The following is a 20,746-nucleotide window of genomic DNA, read 5'->3' as shown; positions in this document are numbered from 1 at the left end:
GGGGGGAGAGAGAGAGAGCGAGCGAGCGAGCGAGCGAGAGAGAGAGAGAGAGAGAGAGAGAGAGAGAGAGAGAGAGAGAGAGAGAGAGAGAGAGAGATCAGGTTCCATAGTGATGTCTGGTAACTGAACATGTGAATGACCACAATTGGCACCTTCATGACAATACCCCCACACAAATAATAATACACTTCACAGAAGGAAAAAGGGGAGGAGAGAAAATTAGTGAAGAAGGAAACTATTCTTGATTGGTCTAAAAACTGGTCAGATTTTTCTGCAGTTAATTCCGTGCAGCAGAAACTGTTCACTAGCTTATCAGCTACTGTTTTAAGTGATTATTGATATTTTATGTTCAGATTTGCTGAATTACAATTAAAACAAAAAAAAAGAGAAAAGATTATGGGCAAGTTTAGATGCAGTTAATTTTATAATAGCAGTGCCATCAAGCTTGTCTGTTTAAACATTGCATGTCAGGAAACATGAACAGAAATGACTGCTAAAACTACAAGCGTGCAATTCAATTAGCAACGAGCTGTTTTATAGGGTTGCCAAATATATTCCTGGAGGTTTCATCACATGACTTGCCCCAACACTCCAGCCATCAGTCAGCCAACACATCCATCCTTGTGACACACTGCCTACACCAACTGGAAAGCAAAATGTCTCATTACCAGGTTAGGTGATGCTTGATTGTCAACCAAATAGCCTTACAACCCCCCGCCATGTTCAATATTTTTATATCTGGTAAAGAGAAGTGTTAAAAAAATTTTTTAACTACATCCCTATGTTTTTTTCTCTAGAGTTGCACACAGCAGTGTCCTGGAAACTCCAGGCCAATACTGGTGGGTTGGCAAACCTTCTGTTTTAGCTAGCTGCACAGCTTTGTAAATCCAATCAAAAGGCCCACGTTCAAAATGTAAGTGTTGTCTAACATTTGAAAAACAGGTTTTGCTGCTTCCCACTAGTTTTAATCAGTCCATCTTGAAGGAGTGCCCCATTTCAGAGGATGGAATGGTAGAAATATCAAGGTGATTTATCTTGTCTCAATTATCTCAATCACTTCAGAGGACTGAACAAGAACTTGCCATAGTACTTTTGCTTTTATTAGCCATGGGGTTATTCTCTGGTTTATTTGTTTTTTTGGTTTATTGCCTCTCCTACAAGGTTACATGAGGCAGGGGCAGTGCGGGTGATGAACAGGAAGTGTGCAGTCATGATGCGCGAGCCAACACGGTGCAGGGTACTTTGATGGAACAGCTTGTGTTTTCCTGTCAATTTTTAGTATAATTATGGCAATATCTTAATTAACATGATGTTTCACAACTTGCATTTGTATCACAATTCAAACAGCAGACACTACCATATTACAAAGAGTGTGTGTTATCTGTTTAATGATACATGTGACTGGGAAACGCCAGTGATTGTGCACTGCATGGGGTCCTGCCATTCAAATTGCTCAATGTCTAAAGCTATGGTCTTGGAACAGCATTATAATAACTTTGAGCAGCACAAAATGAGGCACAAACACTATTAACTACAAGTTTTCCTGAAAACCTGAGACCATCAGTACCTCAGAAACTTTGGCACCATGCAGCTAAAAACACAGCTGGTGGAGTCTTTTACCAGAGTGGGGTAGAAAGGAAGAAACTCAAGCAGGGCCTTTACTCATAAACCCCCCATAAAACTAAAGTGAAAATAAGGAGCATGCGTCTCCTTATACTTAAGCCTGACTTGGAAAGTATTTTGAAAACTACAGCCGTTAAACTCGTGCCTCCTTTAAGCCATCAGAATTAAGTGGTTGTTAATTATACAATTTAAAATATTGGTTCCAAAACAGATAGTAACAGGACATCGGGGAAAAAAAAGATTTTTAAAAAAAGACCCTTTAAATCTCTTTAGTTTCTTCCAAAGCTTTGATGCCCATTGCTGAAACAACTTTGAGTGCAGCTGCACATGAAATACATTCACAAGACAAAGATTAAATACAGATGATGTGTAATGGTTTTAACAATGAAGATAGTATTAATCTCATTTTACAGATGTCAGCTAATTCCTGTCATGTGATGAACTTCCGGATTTAGATGAGTGAAACAGGCTACATTGTTTCTGCATAACAGTTAGTGCGCACTATATTTGTTTACAAAGCACCAAGTAGAACTTGCTTAAAACCAGTTCGACTAAGACTGGAGTTTTATTCTTGGTTCATTGTGACTTCATTTTAAAACGACCACATGTCTGCACATGTTGAGTCTTATTTTCTGGGCCACTCCCAGGACATGGGCGCAAGAAACTGTAACAAAGTCATGCCATCACATTCATTTCCTAATTGTCTCCAACCCATCAGCTGTTACCAAAGGCAAATTAGATTTGTAAGCATGTTACAAACATACAGACAAGCAATAATCTATAAAATAAAAACCTGCAAACTTACAGCAGTCAAATTCTGCACCAGAGGGTTGTCTCAGTGCAGCAAAAGTAGTTTCACTTTGATGACAATTTTTTTTTCTTGCATGAGGTTTCAACTTGGCTCAGTGCCAACTGCTTGCTGTTAATTCAGATGGCAACTGCAAATGAGTTCCATTTGTTTTAACCCTTGCAGCATCAGCATACTAAATAAATTATGTAGAATGTGCATCACATAAAGAGGCCGTTTTGGCTGAACAAGTCCTTGGTGGTGTTTACTTGAGCCTCCAACTATCAGTACTCACCTAACCATAACATAATACCCTTCTTCCTTATGTGTTTTCCTAGCTTTCCCCTGTTATTTGCCCCAGTCATTCCTTGGAATAGAGAGTTCCATATTTTCTAGGCCCTCTGGGTAAAGCAGTTTCTCCTGAATTCACTTTTTGATTTATTTGTGACGATAGTATATTTATGGTCTCTTGTTTTGGACGACTCGATTTATTTGTGACGATAGTATATTTATGGTCTCTTGTTTTGGACGACTCCACAAGCAGAAATATTTTCTCTACATCGATCCAATTATATGACCAGGACCTGGCTGGTCACAAAAACAAGACCAAGAGCCTTAAGCTCAAGGCCAGTATGAAATTCTAATGACAGATCTTTGCTTGCATCAACCCACACCTGCTGAAAAAAAATGGGAAAAGCAGCCATGGCAAAAAAGTTACTAAATTCATTGTTCCAGGCAAGGCAAATTCTAGTAGATTGGGGTAGATCTCTGAAGTTTGCCTTCAGACAACAGTGCAGGAAGATAAGTACAGAAAGGCCAAAAATGGGGATGGGAAGTTGAGGGGGGGGGGGGGGGTTAGGGAATAGCCAGGGATAGCTGATGTGATGAACCATAGGAAGTCAGGTAGGAAGTTGTTGACAAAGGGGTTGTGAGACCGATGTTTGGTCTTTACAATGTAGAGCAGACTCCTCCCTGGGCAATTAATAGTCGACCAGATTGAAGAAAACATAGGCAAGTTACTATCGCACATGCAAAGCCTATGTACATCAGTTGCAGCTTGTGCTGAATTATTAGGCCAAATTCCCCACCCCTCCCCCCCCGCCTCCTCCTCCCTGTTAGCATAAGCTCTCAAAAAGATACATTAATTGAACAGGCATGTTTAACATATTAAGCTGTTGCAAAGCATAAGGTCTTCAGCAATGGTCCCAGTAAGGTGCACCCTTGTGTGACCATGCAGCAACCTGGAAGGTAGTAGCCACCCACAACTTGCCCCCGTGCAAAAAAATTTAAAGGTACTGCAAATTAGAATGTACAGGACAAAAAAAATTACAGGAGACTTTGGTCTTCAGTTATAGGTTAAAGTTTTCCTTCTGCCTGCATCCAGCTTCCCTTACAAGTGTGAGAAAGGAAAGGTAATCTGTTTTCTTAATTTAATCTAATCATTCCGCAATTTCTACATTTATAATTACAGCAAGAAAATTTAGCAGGACGAGCAATAATTTATTTAAGGAGCATGGCAACATGCCTTAAAAAAAACACACGCATACATAATACCCAAGATACACTTACGCCTTGGTTAGGCAAGTTGTCAGTCTTCAGTTCCCGGTGGTTGGAATACTGGATGTAGATGGGCTGATTGCGGAGGTGTGGAGTGACTGTGGTGTAATAGTTCACCATAGTAACAGCTGCTTCTTCTGAAGCCATTTCAAGGAAAGCCTGCAAGAGCAGGAGGAGGGAGAAACACTTGATGACAAAATTAACAACACAACATAGCTTTTTTTAAAAAAAAACTTAGAAGTAAATCCCCACCTTCCACCATAATACATTAGAGTATTCTGATCACTGATGCTCATTATTAGACGCTGAGCCTTAAAATTATATTTTCCACAGTGCATTGGCCCCTCATCTAAAATGAGCTATTCCAGTAGATGTCATAATTCAAGTTCAGCAGATAATGCGAGGGACATGGTTGTGATTCAATTTGAGACATTACACAAATGGTCTGTTGAGAACCAGGAGCCGCAGCAAATTGTACAGCAAAAAAAAAACCGCATTGTCTTGTGAGAATTGTTCATACGAAGAACATAAACAAGCTGGCCTGATATCCACGATAGCCGTGTCTTTCAGCCATCCTTTGACAGTCCAATACCCCAAAAATAGTCTACTCGCCGACAACAGGGCTTGGTGATAGGTAGAGTTTAAAATGCTACCCAATCAGTTTGAGTGTAATTGCAGGACAAAGGCTCATGAATTATCAAAAAACACAAGCACAGAATATTTGATACATCAATAATCTGCCGGGGGGCAAGGCAAATTATCTAAAAAAAAATGCAATGTACCACCAAAACCTATTTTCACATTCAGCTTACCTTCAGAAAAAAAAACATTCGTCATCTAGTCAATTACTGGATGAATACACAGTTTTCTAGGAATACAAAAATATCCGTGGTAAAACAGGTTTTTAAGAACTGTATATCTATCTGATATAAGGTGTTAAAGTGCTTTGGTCAACCCCAATTGGAAGTATTTTAACTTTGAGCACCTCACCTCAGAGGTGAAGTAAGAATATCAGGGCACGTGGAGCAGTAAGATTTGAGGTATATGTCAGCCATGAATTGACTGAACGGCTCAAGGAGCAGAATAGCCTCCTGCTATCTTCATGCTATGCAAGAGTTCTAGGTGAAAATGTCACAATGCAATACATATTCCATTTTATTAACTCATAAAATTGTGATATTGGATCTATTGAGAAAGCTGCATCTTTCAATCAGTAACTAACTGTGTGGACAGTGAGATGATGTGCGAAATTACAATAAGGTCAGAACTGAAAGCCTGTCTGAGAAAAACAAGGCAACATATAGGGTGGAACAAAACAACAAAGTCATTGCCCTCAGAGAGGGGAGGGCTTGAGAAGATTTTTTTTAAAGTTGATGGCAAATTGCATGAGAAAACACTGAGAAATGTCAATATTTATTACAGCGTTACAAACATTTGTTATATATGAGGGTGAGAGATTGTGAAACAACATATTTGTTGATTGGTTAGGAGGCAGAGATTTTTGTTTCTCTACTAAATACGACACATCCGACATGGATTTTCTTTATTTACCAACTGTCCCACGGCACTGCTCAGAGCACTAAGAGGCCGCTCCTTTAAAATAACAGGGGTGTTATGCTATGTAACATCAGAGCCAAGAATCTTTTATTTGCCTGATATACTGAGATTTTTACTAATGCTTTGACAATTAACAATGGCCATTTTTCTGTGAAAACTGTAAATGAATGGTCCTCTTTTTATCATATAGACATAATTTGCCATCGCTTTTAAAAAACCAGCACACACAGAAAAATGGTATGCAAGAAACAGAAGTTGCAGGTACATATTTAACAATATTGGAGGAAGGGTGGGGTTTGATTGCATTTTGTCAGCACGCACAGAGATGGGCCTGGGCTTTGGCAGCACTAAGGCTGTGGAAGCTATAGCATTGTGTGGTCTGGCCCTGCTGAAGCTCAGTAGAACATAAAACATGGGATTTAGTTCACTGGTGGATTCTCAGAGTACATCTGTCAAAAAGGGAGAGAGGGAGGGCCAAGGCTTCAGTTTTCCTGTCTGACTTTCTTAGGCCACATTGCAAACCTATTGGAGCTTTATTTCAGCTTTCACTGAAGTCATGAGAAGTGCAAGTAGCCTATGCGCTTGCAATTACAGGGATAGAAATATGGATAAGGCTTTTCCACCATTATATGTTGGTACATCTATTTCCTCTTGTAAACACCAACAACAAAGCCTTTGATAAGGTCCCACATGGGAGACTTATAAAGGAGGCAAATGCACATGGGATAATTTGATAAGGTGGATTCAAAATTGGCTTAGTTGTAGGAGACAGAGGGTGATGACATGAGGATGCTTTAGTGACTGGAAGCCAGTGTCCAGTGGCGTACCACAGGGATCTGTGCTTGGCCCCCTATTATTTGTCATTTATATAAACGACATAGATGACTATGTGGAGGGTAGGATTAGTAAGTTTGCGGATGACACAAAGATTGGCCGGGTGGTTAACAGTAAGGTTGAGTGTCTTGGGCGACAGGAAAATATAGACGGGATGGTCAAATGGGCAGAAAAGTGGCAGATGGAATTTAACCCTGAAAAGTGTGAGGTGTTACACTTTGGAAGGAGTAATTTGACAATGAAGTATTCAATGAACAGCATGACACTAAGAAGTTCTGAGGAACAAAGGGACCTTGGCGTGTGTGTCCATAGATCTCTGAAGGCGGAGGGGCATGTTAGTGGGGTGGTGAAAAAGGCATATGGGACACTTGCCTTTATCAATCAAGGCATAGATTACAAAAGTAGGGAGGTCATGTTGGAGTTGTATAGAACTTTGGTGAGGCCACAGCTGGAGTACTGTGTGCAGTTCTGGTCGCCACATTATAGGAAGGACGTGATTGCACTGAAGGGGGTGCAGAGCAGATTCAGCAGGATGTTGCCTGGGATGAAACATTTAAGTTATGAAGAGAGGTTGGATAGACTTGGGTTGTTTTCGTTGGAGCAGAGAAGACTAAGGGGCGACCTGATCGAGGTGCTTCATTGTGAGAAGCATGGACAGGGTGGGTAGGGAGCAGCTATTCCCCTTAGTCGAAGGGTCAGTCACGAGGGGACATAAATTCAAGGTGAGGGGCAGGAGGTTTAGGGGGGCAGTGAGGAAAAACTTTTTTACCCAGAGGGTGGTGATGGTCTGGAATGCGCTGCCTGGGAGGGTGGTGGAAGCAGGTTGCCTCATCCTTTAAAAAGTACCTGGATGAGCACTTGGCATGTCATAACATTCAAGGCTATGGGCTAAGTGCTGGTAAATTGGATTAGGTAGGTAGGTCAGGTGTTTCTCATGTGTTGGTGCAGACTCGATGGGCCGAAGGGCATCTTCTGCACTGAGCGATTCTGTGATGTTATGTACAATTCACAAATGGTAGAGATTATAATTATGTTTATAGTAAATGCACACTATGTAAGGTTTGATATAAATAACTGATCTATTGGAACTACAAAAACAATGTAATCTTCTCGTGAAACAGGGTAAGGGCAGGGGAAAAATGAACTCAAGCACAGAGACATAATTCAACCCTCATTTTGAAGTACTGCACTCAGTTTCAGCAATCTGGGAAGCAAAAGTGGTTAGAGCACAGGAATTTCTCTACAGAACAGCCCAAGGACACAAGAGGTGCAAAACTATGCCTCTGCAGTATCAACACTGGCGGGAGGGGGTAATGATAGTATGACAGGAATGCATAGGCAGCTTATCATGATGAATCTGGACAAACTGAGGCACACACTTGTAATACCAGATTGAAGTCAACAAAACTAACTTTGCAAATGTTCAGAGCACGAGATAGAGACAACTTTTTTTAATACAGCGATATTGCTGTGATCAGAATGCACTACCCGAAAGGGTGATGGAAGCAGATTCAAAAAGGGAATGGGACAAATACTTGAATGGGGGAAATGTGGAGGGCCATGGGCAAAGGGCAGGGCAATGAGAAATTGAATAGCTCTTTCAAAGAGTAAACACAGGCACGCTAGTTGTGCTCCATGATTTTATGATTCTATGGGACTTCGAGTTTTGCTGACTGTAAATAAATCCCAGATCGTGTTGCTTACATTAAATTGGATGACGCTGTACTATTTTGAGAATAGATGTGTTATGCCACTTCAAATGTGCACTATTCTAATCCTAAATTAGAGCTCTATCTTGAAAGCCAAAGAGGTTAACCCCTCAGGCAGTGTGTTTGTTTTTGATAAGAACTTTGCAAACTTGTCCCAAGCATTGTTGGCTGAATTCCAACTTCACACTTGTGCATTTCAGCTGTTTGTAACCGTTTTGCCGATGTCATAGTGTGTTGTGGGCACTGCTGAAAGTCAAGAGCAAAGCAAAAACTAATGCCCATTACACATATAGGGATAACATCTCTAAGCCTTCTTTCAGAGTTGTGAAATGATGGGCATTATCTTGCTGAATACACTACAAGAATAATGAAAAAACAAGTACAATATATGGCTCACACAATTCATCAAGAGCAACTGTAAATTGTAACACCCAAGTCCACGTGAGATTTCAAACTAACCTGAAGCTCCACATGGAGGGTAATACCAACAGTGGTAAGCGTGTTTTGCAGCCGTTTCTAAATATCTCTTTTCTGAGTGTGTTAGCAATCCCTCCCTCCAAAAGGAAAGGGCTATTTGTGTCCACTAAATCCATCACAATTGCTGGAAATAATATTTAATTATATAGATGTCCCAAATCCTCCTAAATTTAATTACAAAAAGTGTTGCTTGAAAAACAAGTTTTTTTTTGCTTTTTACACTGTACTTTTTGACCAGCATCTCAGGTGATCAAATCAAACTTCCATTTAGAGAGAGAGAAATATTAGATATGCAAGCTGCTGCAGGCTATAACAGTATCTGCCCAGTTAACAATTTAATTATAGTGGGGGATTATGACGAAACAAGGCCAGCATTGGGAAAGGAAGTTGGCTGTTAAAATGGCCTTTTTCCTCTGGTGGTGGCTTGTGTCTAAAGCAAAAAGGTCTAAAACAAACAGTCTTCATCTCAATTAGTCTGCATTATCTGCAAAGTTTTCCCACCAATAAGGGCAGCAACCTGCATTTCTGAAAGGCTGATTCATGTTCTGGCTCTTAATACAATCAATCTTTCCTTTGGAGGAAGAGTAGTAGAATCACAACTGTTGGCCAAAATCTCTGTGCACTTGTAGTCAGGATCTGCACACAGAACATGCTACCCAGAACATTGAAACCTAACTGGATAAACATGCAAACAAGACGTGGTGCATCTTCTGTTTGTCTTCCAACCTTATCCTTCAAATAATGCGCATCATTCTTGATAGAGGGATCAGAGGGGCCACATTCACCTAGACAAATGCCAAACTACTCTTCCCATGAGTTGTAAGTAGATGGGTGAAAGCAGCCATGGGGAAAACACCCATGCCATTTCCAATCTGAGCAAAAAAGAGCCCTGCCTCTGCTCGAGTAGTATGTTCATGATTGTTAATTTCCAAATGGGAGCACCTGCAGACACAAACCCACATTCCATCACCGTATAATGCCTTCTACCAGTGCTCATTAAGAGGTGCAGTGGAAAGGACATGCACCCTTCTACATTTATTCTTGCACTAAATTTTTTTTCAAAAATCTATAATCTGGTTCCTTTCCTTTCGCAGTAGGACAAGTAAAAAAAAAATTAAATAGTTCAGAGAATTCAAATCTCATGGAATCAAGAGCAGCACACACCAAGCTAGGGCTATTTTAAATCAATCTCAAAATACATAACTGAAAAACTGCATGATGAATTAAATGATGTTTCATGTTTCTGCATATTTCTTCAATTCTAAGATTGGCAAAAAAACGATTCTATTAAAAAATCTGAAAGAAAGACATTTAGAACAAGACATTTCAATGAAGCACAGTGCCAAAAACCTGCAGTCCAAGGGCATGAAAATTGCATTTCAGTTGAGAAAAAATATATATACAAATCCACATACCTGATTTTTCCCTTTTAACATCAATAGATTAGTGACTTTGCCAAACGATAAACCTAGTGAAAGGACTTCTGTTTCGGAAACCTCATTTGGAATCTTACGAATATGAAGAACACGAGAGGGAGGGTTTGGAGATCCGTCTCCTTTAAATTTTTTGGTGTCGTTTCCATTAGCTTAAAAAAAAAGGGAAGTACTATTACTAAGTTGCATAATTTCCTCGTTAGTATTGCACAATGCTCCCACATGTAGAACATTTGAAAGATACACACACACAAAAAATGAATCATGCCGTATTTGCGCATGCACTTAACACCTGTTGAATTTTGCTGTTCCACAATGTGCAAGCATTACAGGAAGTGAAAATAGGCATCCTACTACAGGCTGTCACAATCTGAACAAAATTAGCTGTACTTAATGACTGAGAACCTCTAATCTTGATCAAAACCTCAGGATTAACACAAGAATTCCTACTTCATATTATCCAGTTTGATAGCAATCCATATCAGTTCAAAACAGGTTTAGTACAGCTCAACCCTGTTCACACTCAGTGCCCCAACACCTTTCCATCAGCAATATTATCTTGAGCAGAACCCATCTAGGCCCAAACATTTTCAGCAGTTTCATCAAAGACCTTCCCTCCATCATAAGGTCAGAAGTGGGGGATGTTCACAGATGATTGCACAATGGATGTTTGTGAACGATTGCACAATATTCAGCACCATTCATGACTCCTCAGATACCGAAGCAGTCCGTGTCCACATGCAGCAAGACTTGGTTTGGGCTAAGAAGTGGCAAGTAACATTCATGCCACATAAGTGTCAGGCAATGACCACCTCCAACAGGAGAGAATCTAAGCATCTCCCCTTGACCAGGAGAGAATATGAGAGGAATACCAGGGTGCACAAAATACTGGGAGAGATAGATAACACTAGAATAAAGAATAGCAAGTTAATAGGTGGAGTCGGGGTGAGGAGAAAGTAACAAAATCTAAATAAATCAGGGTTACTATGCATGCATGTGAATACACGGAGTAAAATAAATAAGCTTGGGGAGTTACAGGCACAGGTTGCCATGTGGAAACATGATGTTGTGGTGATAACAGAGACCTGACTCAAGGAAGGGCAGAACTGTTCTGTTGAAGGGTCATGAGGACTCGAAGCGTCAACTCTTTTCTTCTCCGCCGATGCTGCCAGACCTGCTGAGTTTTTCCAGGTAATTCTGTTTTTGTTTTGGATTTCCAGCATCTGCAGTAGTTTTTTGTTTTTATATCTGAATGTTAAATATTCCTGGGTACAGGTGTTCAGAAAAGATAAGGAAGGAAGGAAGGAAAGGAGGAGGGGTGGCAGTATTGGTTAAGGAGAGCATATCAGTGCTGGAGAAAGAGGATGTCCCAGAGGGTCCAAGGACAGAATCAATTTGGCTGGAGGTAAGGAACAAAAAGGTTGCAATTTCATTCCTCGGTGTAGTCTATAGACTGCCAACCAGTGAGGAAGACAGAGAAGAACAAACTGCAGGGAAACTACAGATAGATGCAGGCATTTTATAGAGTAGTTATAATGGGGGACCTGAATTACCCGATTGTAGACCAGGACAGTGGTAGTGTAAAGGATGGAGAGGAGCAAAAGTTCCGAGATGATGTTCAGGAAATTTTTCTACAGCAGTATGTATCCAATCCCAACAAGAAAAGATGTGCTGTTGGACCTGGTTCTTGGAAATGAGGTAGGCCAAGTAGATCAAGATGTCAGTGGGGAAACATTTAGGAAACGGTGAGATAAAAACAAAAAGCTAAAAGCTACTGCGGATGCTGGAAATCCAAAACAAAACAAAAACAGAATTACCTGGAAAAACTCAGCAAGTCTGGCAGCATTGGCGGAGAAGAAATCAGTCAACGTTTCGAGCCTCCATGGCCCTTCGGCAGAACTGCAGCATAGTTTCAACAAGGGAGAAATATAAATTGGTTTAAGGTGGGTGGGGGGCGGGGGGAAGAGACACATTGAGGGTGTGGTGTGAGCAGATAATCAAAAGATGTCAGAGACAAAAGGGTCAAAGAGGTGTTGAAGGTGGTGGTCTTTGTCTGAGAAAAGTGCTAATTAAGAATGGAATACAGGATATTCAAAGTACAGCTCTAGTGGGGGTGGGGTGGAAAGACTAAAGGTTTTAGTTTTAGATTTAAAAATAATGGAAATAGGTGGGGAAAGAAGAATCTATATAAATTATTGAAAAAAAAAGCCAACTTTAGATCTTAAACTCCCCCTCCCCCCATCCCCACCCCGTTTCTTTTCCCCCCCCCCACCCGCTTTTTTTTCAATAATTTATATAGATTCTTCTTTCCCCACCTATTTCCATTATTTTTAAATCTAAAACTAAAACCTTTAGTCTTTCCACCCCACCCCCACTAGAGCTGTACTTTGAATATCCTGTATTCCATTCTTAATTAGCACTTTTCTCAGACAAAGACCACCACCTTCAACACCTCTTTGACCCTTTTGTCTCTGACATCTTTTGATTATCTGCTCACACCACACCCTCAATGTGTCTCTTCCCCCCGCCCTCCACCCACCTTAAACCAATTTATATTTCTCCCTTGTTGAAACTATGCTGCAGTTCTGCCGAAGGGCCATGGAGGCTCGAAACGTTGACTGATTTCTTCTCCGCCGATGCTGCCAGACTTGCTGAGTTTTTCCAGGTAATTCTGTTTTTGTTTTATTTAGGAAACGGTGATCACTGTATCGTACATTTTAGGATGATGATAGGAAAGGACGATAGGCAATCCAGAGTAAGAACAATCTACTGGATGAGAGCCGACTTTGATTGGGGCAAGAACGGAACTGGGCCAGATAGACTGGAACGTCAGATTGTAAAACTGTAGCTGAACAAAGGGCTACCTTCAAAAAAGAATTGGTTCGGGCACAGTCAAGGTATTTTCTATTGAAAGTGAAAGGTAGGGCAAACAAATCCAGAGCTCCCTGGATGAAAAAGGAGATAGAAGTTAAGATAAAGAAGAAAAAGTGTGCTTATGACAGGTGTCAGGTAGAAAACACAACTGAGAACTGAGAACCAAGAGGATTACAGAGGTTCAGAGGGGAGGCAAAAAAGCATATTAGAGAAGCAAAAAGGGATTGAGAAAAGACTGGCAGCCAACATAAAATGGAATCCCAAAGTCTTCCATCAGCACACAATAGTAAAAGGGTGTTAAGGAGGAGTAGGGCCGATTAGGGACAAAAAAGGGGATTTACACATGGAGGCAGGGGTCATGGCTGAAGTATTACATGAATGCTTTGCATCCATCTTTACCAAGGAGGTAGATGCTACCCAGGCCATGGTGACAGGCAAAGAAACTCTGTCACTAGAAAGGTTCAAAATTGATAAGGAGGAAGTGCTGAATAAGCTGTCCTTGGCAAGTTGGCAAGGCACCAGGGCTGGATGAGATTCATCCGAGTATATTGAAGGAAGTGAGTAGAAATTGCAGGGGCACTGGCCATAATTTTTCAGTCTTCCCTAGACTCAGGAGAGGTGCCAGAGGACTGGAGAATTGCAAACATTATACCCTTGTTCGAAAAAGGTTGTAAAGATAAGCCCAGCAATTACAGACCAGTCATTTTAACTTCAGTGGTGGACAAATTTTAGAAACAATTATTTGGGATAAAATTAGTCGTCATGAGGAAAAATATAGGTTGATAAGGAAGACCCAGCAAGGACTTCTGAAGAGGAAATCATGTTTAACTAACTTGGAGTTTTTTTTGAAAAGGTAACAGAAAAGGTCGATGAGGGTAATGCTGTTGATGTAATGTATATGGACTTTCAAAAGACATTTGACACAGTGCCACACAACAGACTTGAGAAATGTTATTGCTCATGGAATAAAAGGGACAGTAGCAACATGGATACAAAATTGGCTGGAAAATAGGAAGCAGAAAGTAGTGGTCAATGGATATTTTTTGGGCCAGAAGGTGGTGTGTAGTGGACTTCCACAGGGGTCGGTATTGGGACCCTTGTTTTTCTTGATATAGATTAATGATCTAGATCTTAGCGTGCAAGAGACAATTTCAAAGTTTGAGAATGATACGAAGCCTGGGAGTGTTGTAAACTGCGAGAAGGATGGTGTTGAACTTCAAGAGGACATAGACAAGTTGGTGGAGTGGGCAGATAGGTGGCAGATGAAGTTCAATGCAGAGAAGTGTGAGGTAATGCATTTTGGTAGGAAGAACATGGACAGACAATATAAAATAAGGGGTGAAATTTTGAAGGGGTGCAGGAAGAGAAAGACCTGTGTGTAAATGAGCATTGATCATTGAAGGTGGCAGGACAGGTGGAGAAAGCAGTTCATAAAGCATATAGTATCCTGGACTTTATTAATACTCGAGTATTGTGTGCAGCTCTATGCACTATATTATAGGAAAGGTGTGAAGACATTGGAGAGAGTGCAGAAGAGGTTTACAAGAATGGTTCCAGGGATGAGAAACTTCAGTGACGAAGATAGGCTGGAGAGGTTGGGATGGTTCTCCTTGGAGAGAAGAAAGCTAAGAGGAGATTTGAGAAAGATGTTCAAAATCATGAGGGGGTTGGACAGAGTAGATAGGGAGAAGCTCGACATCATGCAGGACAAAGCAGCCCATTTGATTGGCACCCCATTCATCACAATAAATATTCACCCCCTCCACCACTGACACACACTAGGTACCATCTATAAAGATGCACTGCAGCAACTCACCCGCTTCTTCAACAGCATCTTCAAGCCCATGATCTCTACCACTTGGAAGGACAAGGCCAGCAGATGCATGGGAACATCACCACCTGCAACTTCCCCTCCAAGTCACACACCATCCTGACTTGGAACTATATCACCATTCCTTCAGCATCGCTGGGTCAAAATCCTGGAATTCCCTTCCTAACAGCACTGTGGGTGTTCCAATAACACATGGACTGCAGCAGTTCAAGAAGGCAGCACACCACCACCTTCTCAGGGTAATTAGGGATGTGCAATAAATGCTGGCCTAGCGAGCGACACCCAAATCCCATGAACGAATAAAAATTAAATTGCTGCCAATCTTCCCTTCCATGCAGCCAACTACAATACTCTGGTAGTGCCCCAACAACTGGCTCATTTCAGACCAGCTAACACACAGATAGTTGCTGTTTTTTGTTATGGCTCAGCTAATTGTGGGATAAATGGGAGTGCTCAATCCCACTCTTAACCTGAGGGATACAGGAAGTCTTCCTCGTCTTTTGTTCGAGAGAGATTGGTTAACTTTTGAATTTTTGTGTTTTTAAATCTCTAGTTTAGTGACCATAGTTTACAATTCGAGAGCCTAATTAGGTCCATATTCATCATATCTGCAACATTCTAAAGATTGAGACCACATCACTAACTTTTTTTTAATAATATATAAAAGAAAAACAAACTTTAGTCCAGGATTATCCTCAGGATTTCTACCAATCCTTTCCAGTGTTAACATGTTCTATTCATGGTTTATTCCAGGAAGAAAGATGATATTTCAATGTGCCCAATCAGCCTAAGTTACCTGTTTTAATCTGTTATTACTGTCTTTGTAGTGATGAGCCCAACCATTGAGTTGATGGGTGAGAATCATGCTCTCATAGGTATTTATTGGCCAAGATGGAAACACCATCTAATGCATTTTATAAATGTCTTTCACAGCGTGCATTTGTGTGGAGCAAGCAGGAGTGACTAAGCCAGAGATGAAAAATGAACTGAATAATAGTTAATAATAAAACTTTGGAAGACATGTCCGAGTGCATTTTAGCTCATGGTGCTCTGAAGCTGATCCTTCAGTTTTCACTAGTCACCAGAAATTGCTCTTGTTCAGCTCTGCACTTGAACGAAAGCAAGAGCTCTAGTTAATTATGACCACAAGGCAGCAGTTCTATATCAAAATCTCACAACAAACCTGGAGGTACCTATATTAAATCCTTTCCCCACAAACACAGTTAAAAAGGAAACTGTCAATTTCTATGAAAGGAATGGGAATCAATTAGCTTTGGGGTTTTGTTTTAGCTGTCCTAAATTTTTCAGAAGGTAGTAGCAACTCCTCTTTTCATCCTTAAACCACATCTTACAAATTTGGGGTTAAGAAGTTTCTACATGCTTACAAATTTCACTGTAATTTGAAACATGGGAGTTTATGTCAAGACAAGATCTAGGTATTCTAAGAACAGATTTAAAATGTTAATCAAAGTAAACCAATAAAAACATACATGTAACAAAACCCAGAATTGAGTTGAGTTTTCTTTGAAAGCATCCAGCTACTTGGAAAATGCAAAACTTAACAGAACTACAGCTGTTTGTCTGTCTCTTGCTAACAGAGTTTATAAACTTTTGGGCCCCAATAAAGACCAATTGAATTTTTCCCCCACACAGCGAACTATTTTTGTTTAAGAATGGGGAGGGCAAAAATGTTTTAACTCTAAACTTTCAGGAATAAACTATTCATTCTTGTGTTAGCAATTAAGTGTCATTATTGTTGCAACAGCTATTGTGTATGCTATATTTGGCCAATATCAAGAGTTGAATTGCCAGTGCTAATGGATGGGAAAGATTGAGATTTCAGTCGTTCACGATAATACCACTTTTACATAGCATCATGGGCTGTGTTTTTGAACGTGGAGCTGAGTTCACACTACTGCCCATATCAAAGTTATCTTTAAAAAAAAATTGGAACCCTATGGGCACTCAAATTCCAGCACTGTCAACCTGCAACTACAGGGAACATAAGAGTACAAGAGATAAGAACAGGAATGCGCCATTTGGCTCGAGTCTGCTCTGCCATTCACTAAGATCTAGCCAACCTTTTACACTAGCCACACCATCCCCAAATCCCTCAATTCCCTGAGTATTAAAAAAAAACTATCGATCTCTACCTTGAATATACTTAACAACTGAGCAACCAGAACTCTCTATGGTAAAGAATTCCAATGGTTAACAACACTTGGAGTGAAGAAATATTTCCTCATCTCAGTCCTAAATGGCCAACCTCTACTGTGGCCCTCAGTTTCAGACTCACCAGCTATGGGGGAAAAATCCTCCCAGCGTCCACCCTGTCAAGCCCTCAGAATTATTTTTATTTTACATACAGCACAGAAATAGACCATTCAGCCCAACCAAGCCATGCCAACGTTTACACTCCACTTAAACCTCCTCCCATCCTTCCTTATCCAATGTTTCTAGGCATGACACAGTTTTCACCTCTCCCTCACATGCTTAGCTAGCTTCCCTTTAAATGCATCCATACAATTCACCTCAACTATTTCCTGTGGTTGTGCATTCTCTGTTCTCACCAATTGCCGTGTATCAAAGTTTCTTCTGAATTTGATTTGATTTCTTGGTGACAATCTTATGCTAACAGCTTCTAGTTTTCCTTTCCTAGGAAGCACACTTGTGTCTATTCTGTCTAATCCTTCCGTTAATTTAGAGACCTGTTTTAGGTCACTCTTCTAGGTGATACAAGTCACGGGTTTGGAAGGTGCTGTCAAAGGAGACTTGGTGCATTGCTGCAGTGCATCTTGTGGTTAGTACACATGGCTGCCACTGTGTGTTGGTGGGAGTGAAACGCTTATAGTGGTGATTGCAATGCTGATCAAGTAGTCTGCTTTGTCTTGGATGATGTTGAACTTCAAGTGCTATTGGAGCTATGCTCATCCAGGCAAGCAGAGAATCAGGAGGGGGGTTACTTGCCACAGAGTTTCCAGCCTCTGACCTGCTCGTTACCACAGTATTTATATGGCTGGTCCAGTCCAGTTTCTGGTCAATGGTGACCCCAGGAGGTTGATGTTGGGGGGGATTAAGCAATGGCAATCTCACTGAATGTCAAGGAGAGAGATGGTTAGATTCCCTCTTGTTGGAGATTGTAACTGTGTAGCACTTGTGGCACAAGTGTTACGTGTTACTTGTCAATCCAAGCTTGAATGTTGTCCAGACCTTGCTGAAAGTGGGCACTGACTGCTTCAGTGTGAGGAACCGCAAGTGGTACCGATCAATATCCAAATCATCAATGAACAACACCACTTTTTATCTTATGATGGAGGGAACGTCATAGATGAAAAGCTGAAGATGGCTGGACCAAGGTCACTACCATAAGGAACTCCTGCAGCAATGTCCAGAGGCTGAGATAACTGGCGTCCAACGGCTGGCAACAACAATCACCCTTTCCAGTCTTTGGAAAGCTCCTCCCGCCACTGCTTTCTCCATGTGCCACCCCACCCCCACCACCCCATCCCATCCCAACCGCTTCCTCCGCACCACGAAACCCCCACCCCAACTGCACCACGAAACCCCCACCCCCACCCCCAACCACTTCCTCCGCACCACCAAATGCCCATTCCCAACCACTTCCTCCACCACCACCCCCCCCATCACCACCACTGATTTGAATTTTACCAGAGCTTCTTGATGCCACACTTGGTCAAAAGCTTCCTACATGGCAAAGGCAGTCACTCTCACCTCAGCTCTGGAATTAAGCTTTTCTGCCCTTTTATTGACCGAGGCTATCGTGAGGTCTAGAACCATGGGGCTTTGGTGGAATCTAAACTGGGCATCAATGAAGCAGGCTTTTACTGAGCAAGTACCACTTGGTAGCACTGTCAACGACACTTTCCATCACTACAAGAAAACTGGTGAGGCAGTTAATTGGCTGGATTGGATTTGCCCTGCTTTTTGTGGATTGGACATACCGGAACAATTTTCCACATTGTCATGTAAATGCCTGTGCTGTCGTAACTCTGGAGAACAAGTCATCAGTACCACAACTGGGATGCTGTCAGGGCCCATAGACTTCACTGTATCCAGTGTCTTCAGCTATTCTTTAATATCAGAGTGAATCGAATTGGCTAAGACTGGCATCTATGATGGTGGGAACCTCAGGAGGACGACAAGATTGATCATCTACTTGGCACTTCTGAATGAAGATGGCTGTAAATGCTTCAGCCTTGGCTTTTGCACTGATGTGCTGGGCTTCCCTCATCATTGAGAATGGGGCTCTTTTTAAGAGCCTGCCCCTCTGATTAGCCATTTAATTGTCCATCATTCACAAATGAATGTGGCAGGTGAACTGATCTGTTGTTTGTGGTGATTGCACTTGGCTCTATCTATAGCATGCTGTTCCCACTTTTTAAAGTGTGGAGCTGATTTTTCTGCAGCTTCACCAGTTCAGCATTTCAGTGATGTGTACATTTGTACTCCCAGAACCGTTTGCTCCTCCATCCAATTTAAATTCTAATTCAAGTCGTGACCCAAGTTTCCTTGCCAAAATATAATACCTTACACTGTTAAAATTTATTTGCCAATTATATGCCCATTTTGCAAGTTCACTAATGTCTTGCTGTAAATTGTTGCAGTCTTCCTCAGTATTGACTATCACTTCCAATTTGGTGTCGCCAGTACGTACTGTCATTAAAGGCCTTTTGGAAATCCAGATATAATACATTTATTGCATTACCTTATTCAACTTTCCTACCTCTAAGAATTCAATGAGGTTGGTCAAGCGAGGCTTTCCCTTTTTACTTCAATGCTATTTGTTTCTTTTTAAATTGTACGGCTACAGGGAATGGAGGAAGTGGGAATATGGGAGTTGCTGTTGCAGAGTCAACAATGACAATGGCCCAAATGGCATCCTCTGTACTGTACCCATTCTATGATTATTTTCTGGCTTCTAGATGTTATTCTATTTTCTCCTTAAATAGAGATTCCATTATTTTTCCTACCACTGAAAGTAAGTTGACTGGTCTATAGTTCCTTGGAAATATTTGATTTTCGTTCTTAAATATAGCTATCACATTAGCTGTTATGCCTCTGGACGACATATTTTTCGAATGAATTATGTATGTCCAATAATGTCTTCTATCTCTTCCCTAGATTCTTTTAGAATGTGCAGGTGCAATCTGTCCAGGCAACACGCTTTAGTCTTCGAATTTTATTACTTTAATACTTCTCTTTATTTTAAATGCGATAATAGCATTTCTAATCTCATCTTCCCATGTCACTTGCAACTGATCTGTATCTTAGTAAATACTGGAGCAAAGTAATTACTTAAAATTTCTGCCTTTCACCATAGTTGCCTGTGAATTTATTCTGACTGCCTCTTAAAATAATCCTATTCCCATCTCAACTTTTCTTTGTGTCCATAGGATATTTTTGTTTTATGTTCCTTGACAATTTAATTTCTAGTTCTTTACCTATTTTTTTTTAAACTGAGTCTCTTCATATTCTCCCTTGTCTGGCTCTCTTGCACTGTCCACATACTTAGTTTATGCCCCTGTCCTTCCCCTCCCTTTTCTCTCATGTCTTTATTTGTCCATGCATGTGTGTTTAAAAGCAGAACTTATTTTTCAGGACTTTTTTGAACCCCTTTTAAAATATTACTTAATGCTGTTCTACACAAATGTCAATATTGTCCATTTTATTTTCCCCAAGTTCTATTCTTAGACCCTCAGCTTTTCTCCAATCTTTAATCCCTGCTCTCTGTCATGCTCATGTTCTTCATAACTAGCCTAAACTGTATTAGTATCATGGCCACTATTGCCAAGACGTTACCTTACTTTTACTTCTCTCTGCACTCTGGTTAATTCTACATTACCACATCCAGTAACAAATCCTTGATGGGAACCTTAGAGTTAGGAATGGGTCCTGTATACCTTGTAGGAACTCCATTCCCTTATCCTTTTACATACCTCTTCTAGTCAATTTCAGAGTAGTTGAAATGCCCCATGATTATTAATATACAATGTTTGTTACACACTTCCCTAATTTGTTCACAGTGATTTTCACTGAATTAAAG

At 40.8% G+C, this 20,746-nt stretch overlaps 1 protein-coding gene across 5 annotated transcripts in view; it reads right to left on the bottom strand.

Moving 5' to 3' along the window:
- The window catches only part of ptbp3 (polypyrimidine tract binding protein 3), a 121,699-nt gene that overhangs the window by 38,277 nt on the left and 62,676 nt on the right, over positions 1-20,746 (bottom strand). For 4 of the 5 annotated variants that reach the window (XM_078529099.1, XM_078529106.1, XM_078529112.1 and 1 more), the window contains 2 exons: positions 9,960-10,129; positions 3,980-4,126 (listed from right to left, as the gene is read on the bottom strand). In XM_078529099.1, the coding sequence (XP_078385225.1) occupies positions 3,980-4,126; positions 9,960-10,129 (317 nt within the window). The remainder of the gene's footprint in view (positions 1-3,979; positions 4,127-9,959; positions 10,130-20,746) is intronic. The other variant, XM_078529123.1, reaches the window with a different exon arrangement.

The sequence above is a fragment of the Cetorhinus maximus genome, chromosome 2 (genome assembly GCF_964194155.1).
Source record: "Cetorhinus maximus chromosome 2, sCetMax3.hap1.1, whole genome shotgun sequence".
Classification (NCBI taxonomy): domain Eukaryota; kingdom Metazoa; phylum Chordata; class Chondrichthyes; order Lamniformes; family Cetorhinidae; genus Cetorhinus; species Cetorhinus maximus.
The sequence above is the reverse complement of the archived record's forward strand: the minus strand, read 5'-3'. Positions and strand labels throughout refer to the sequence as shown.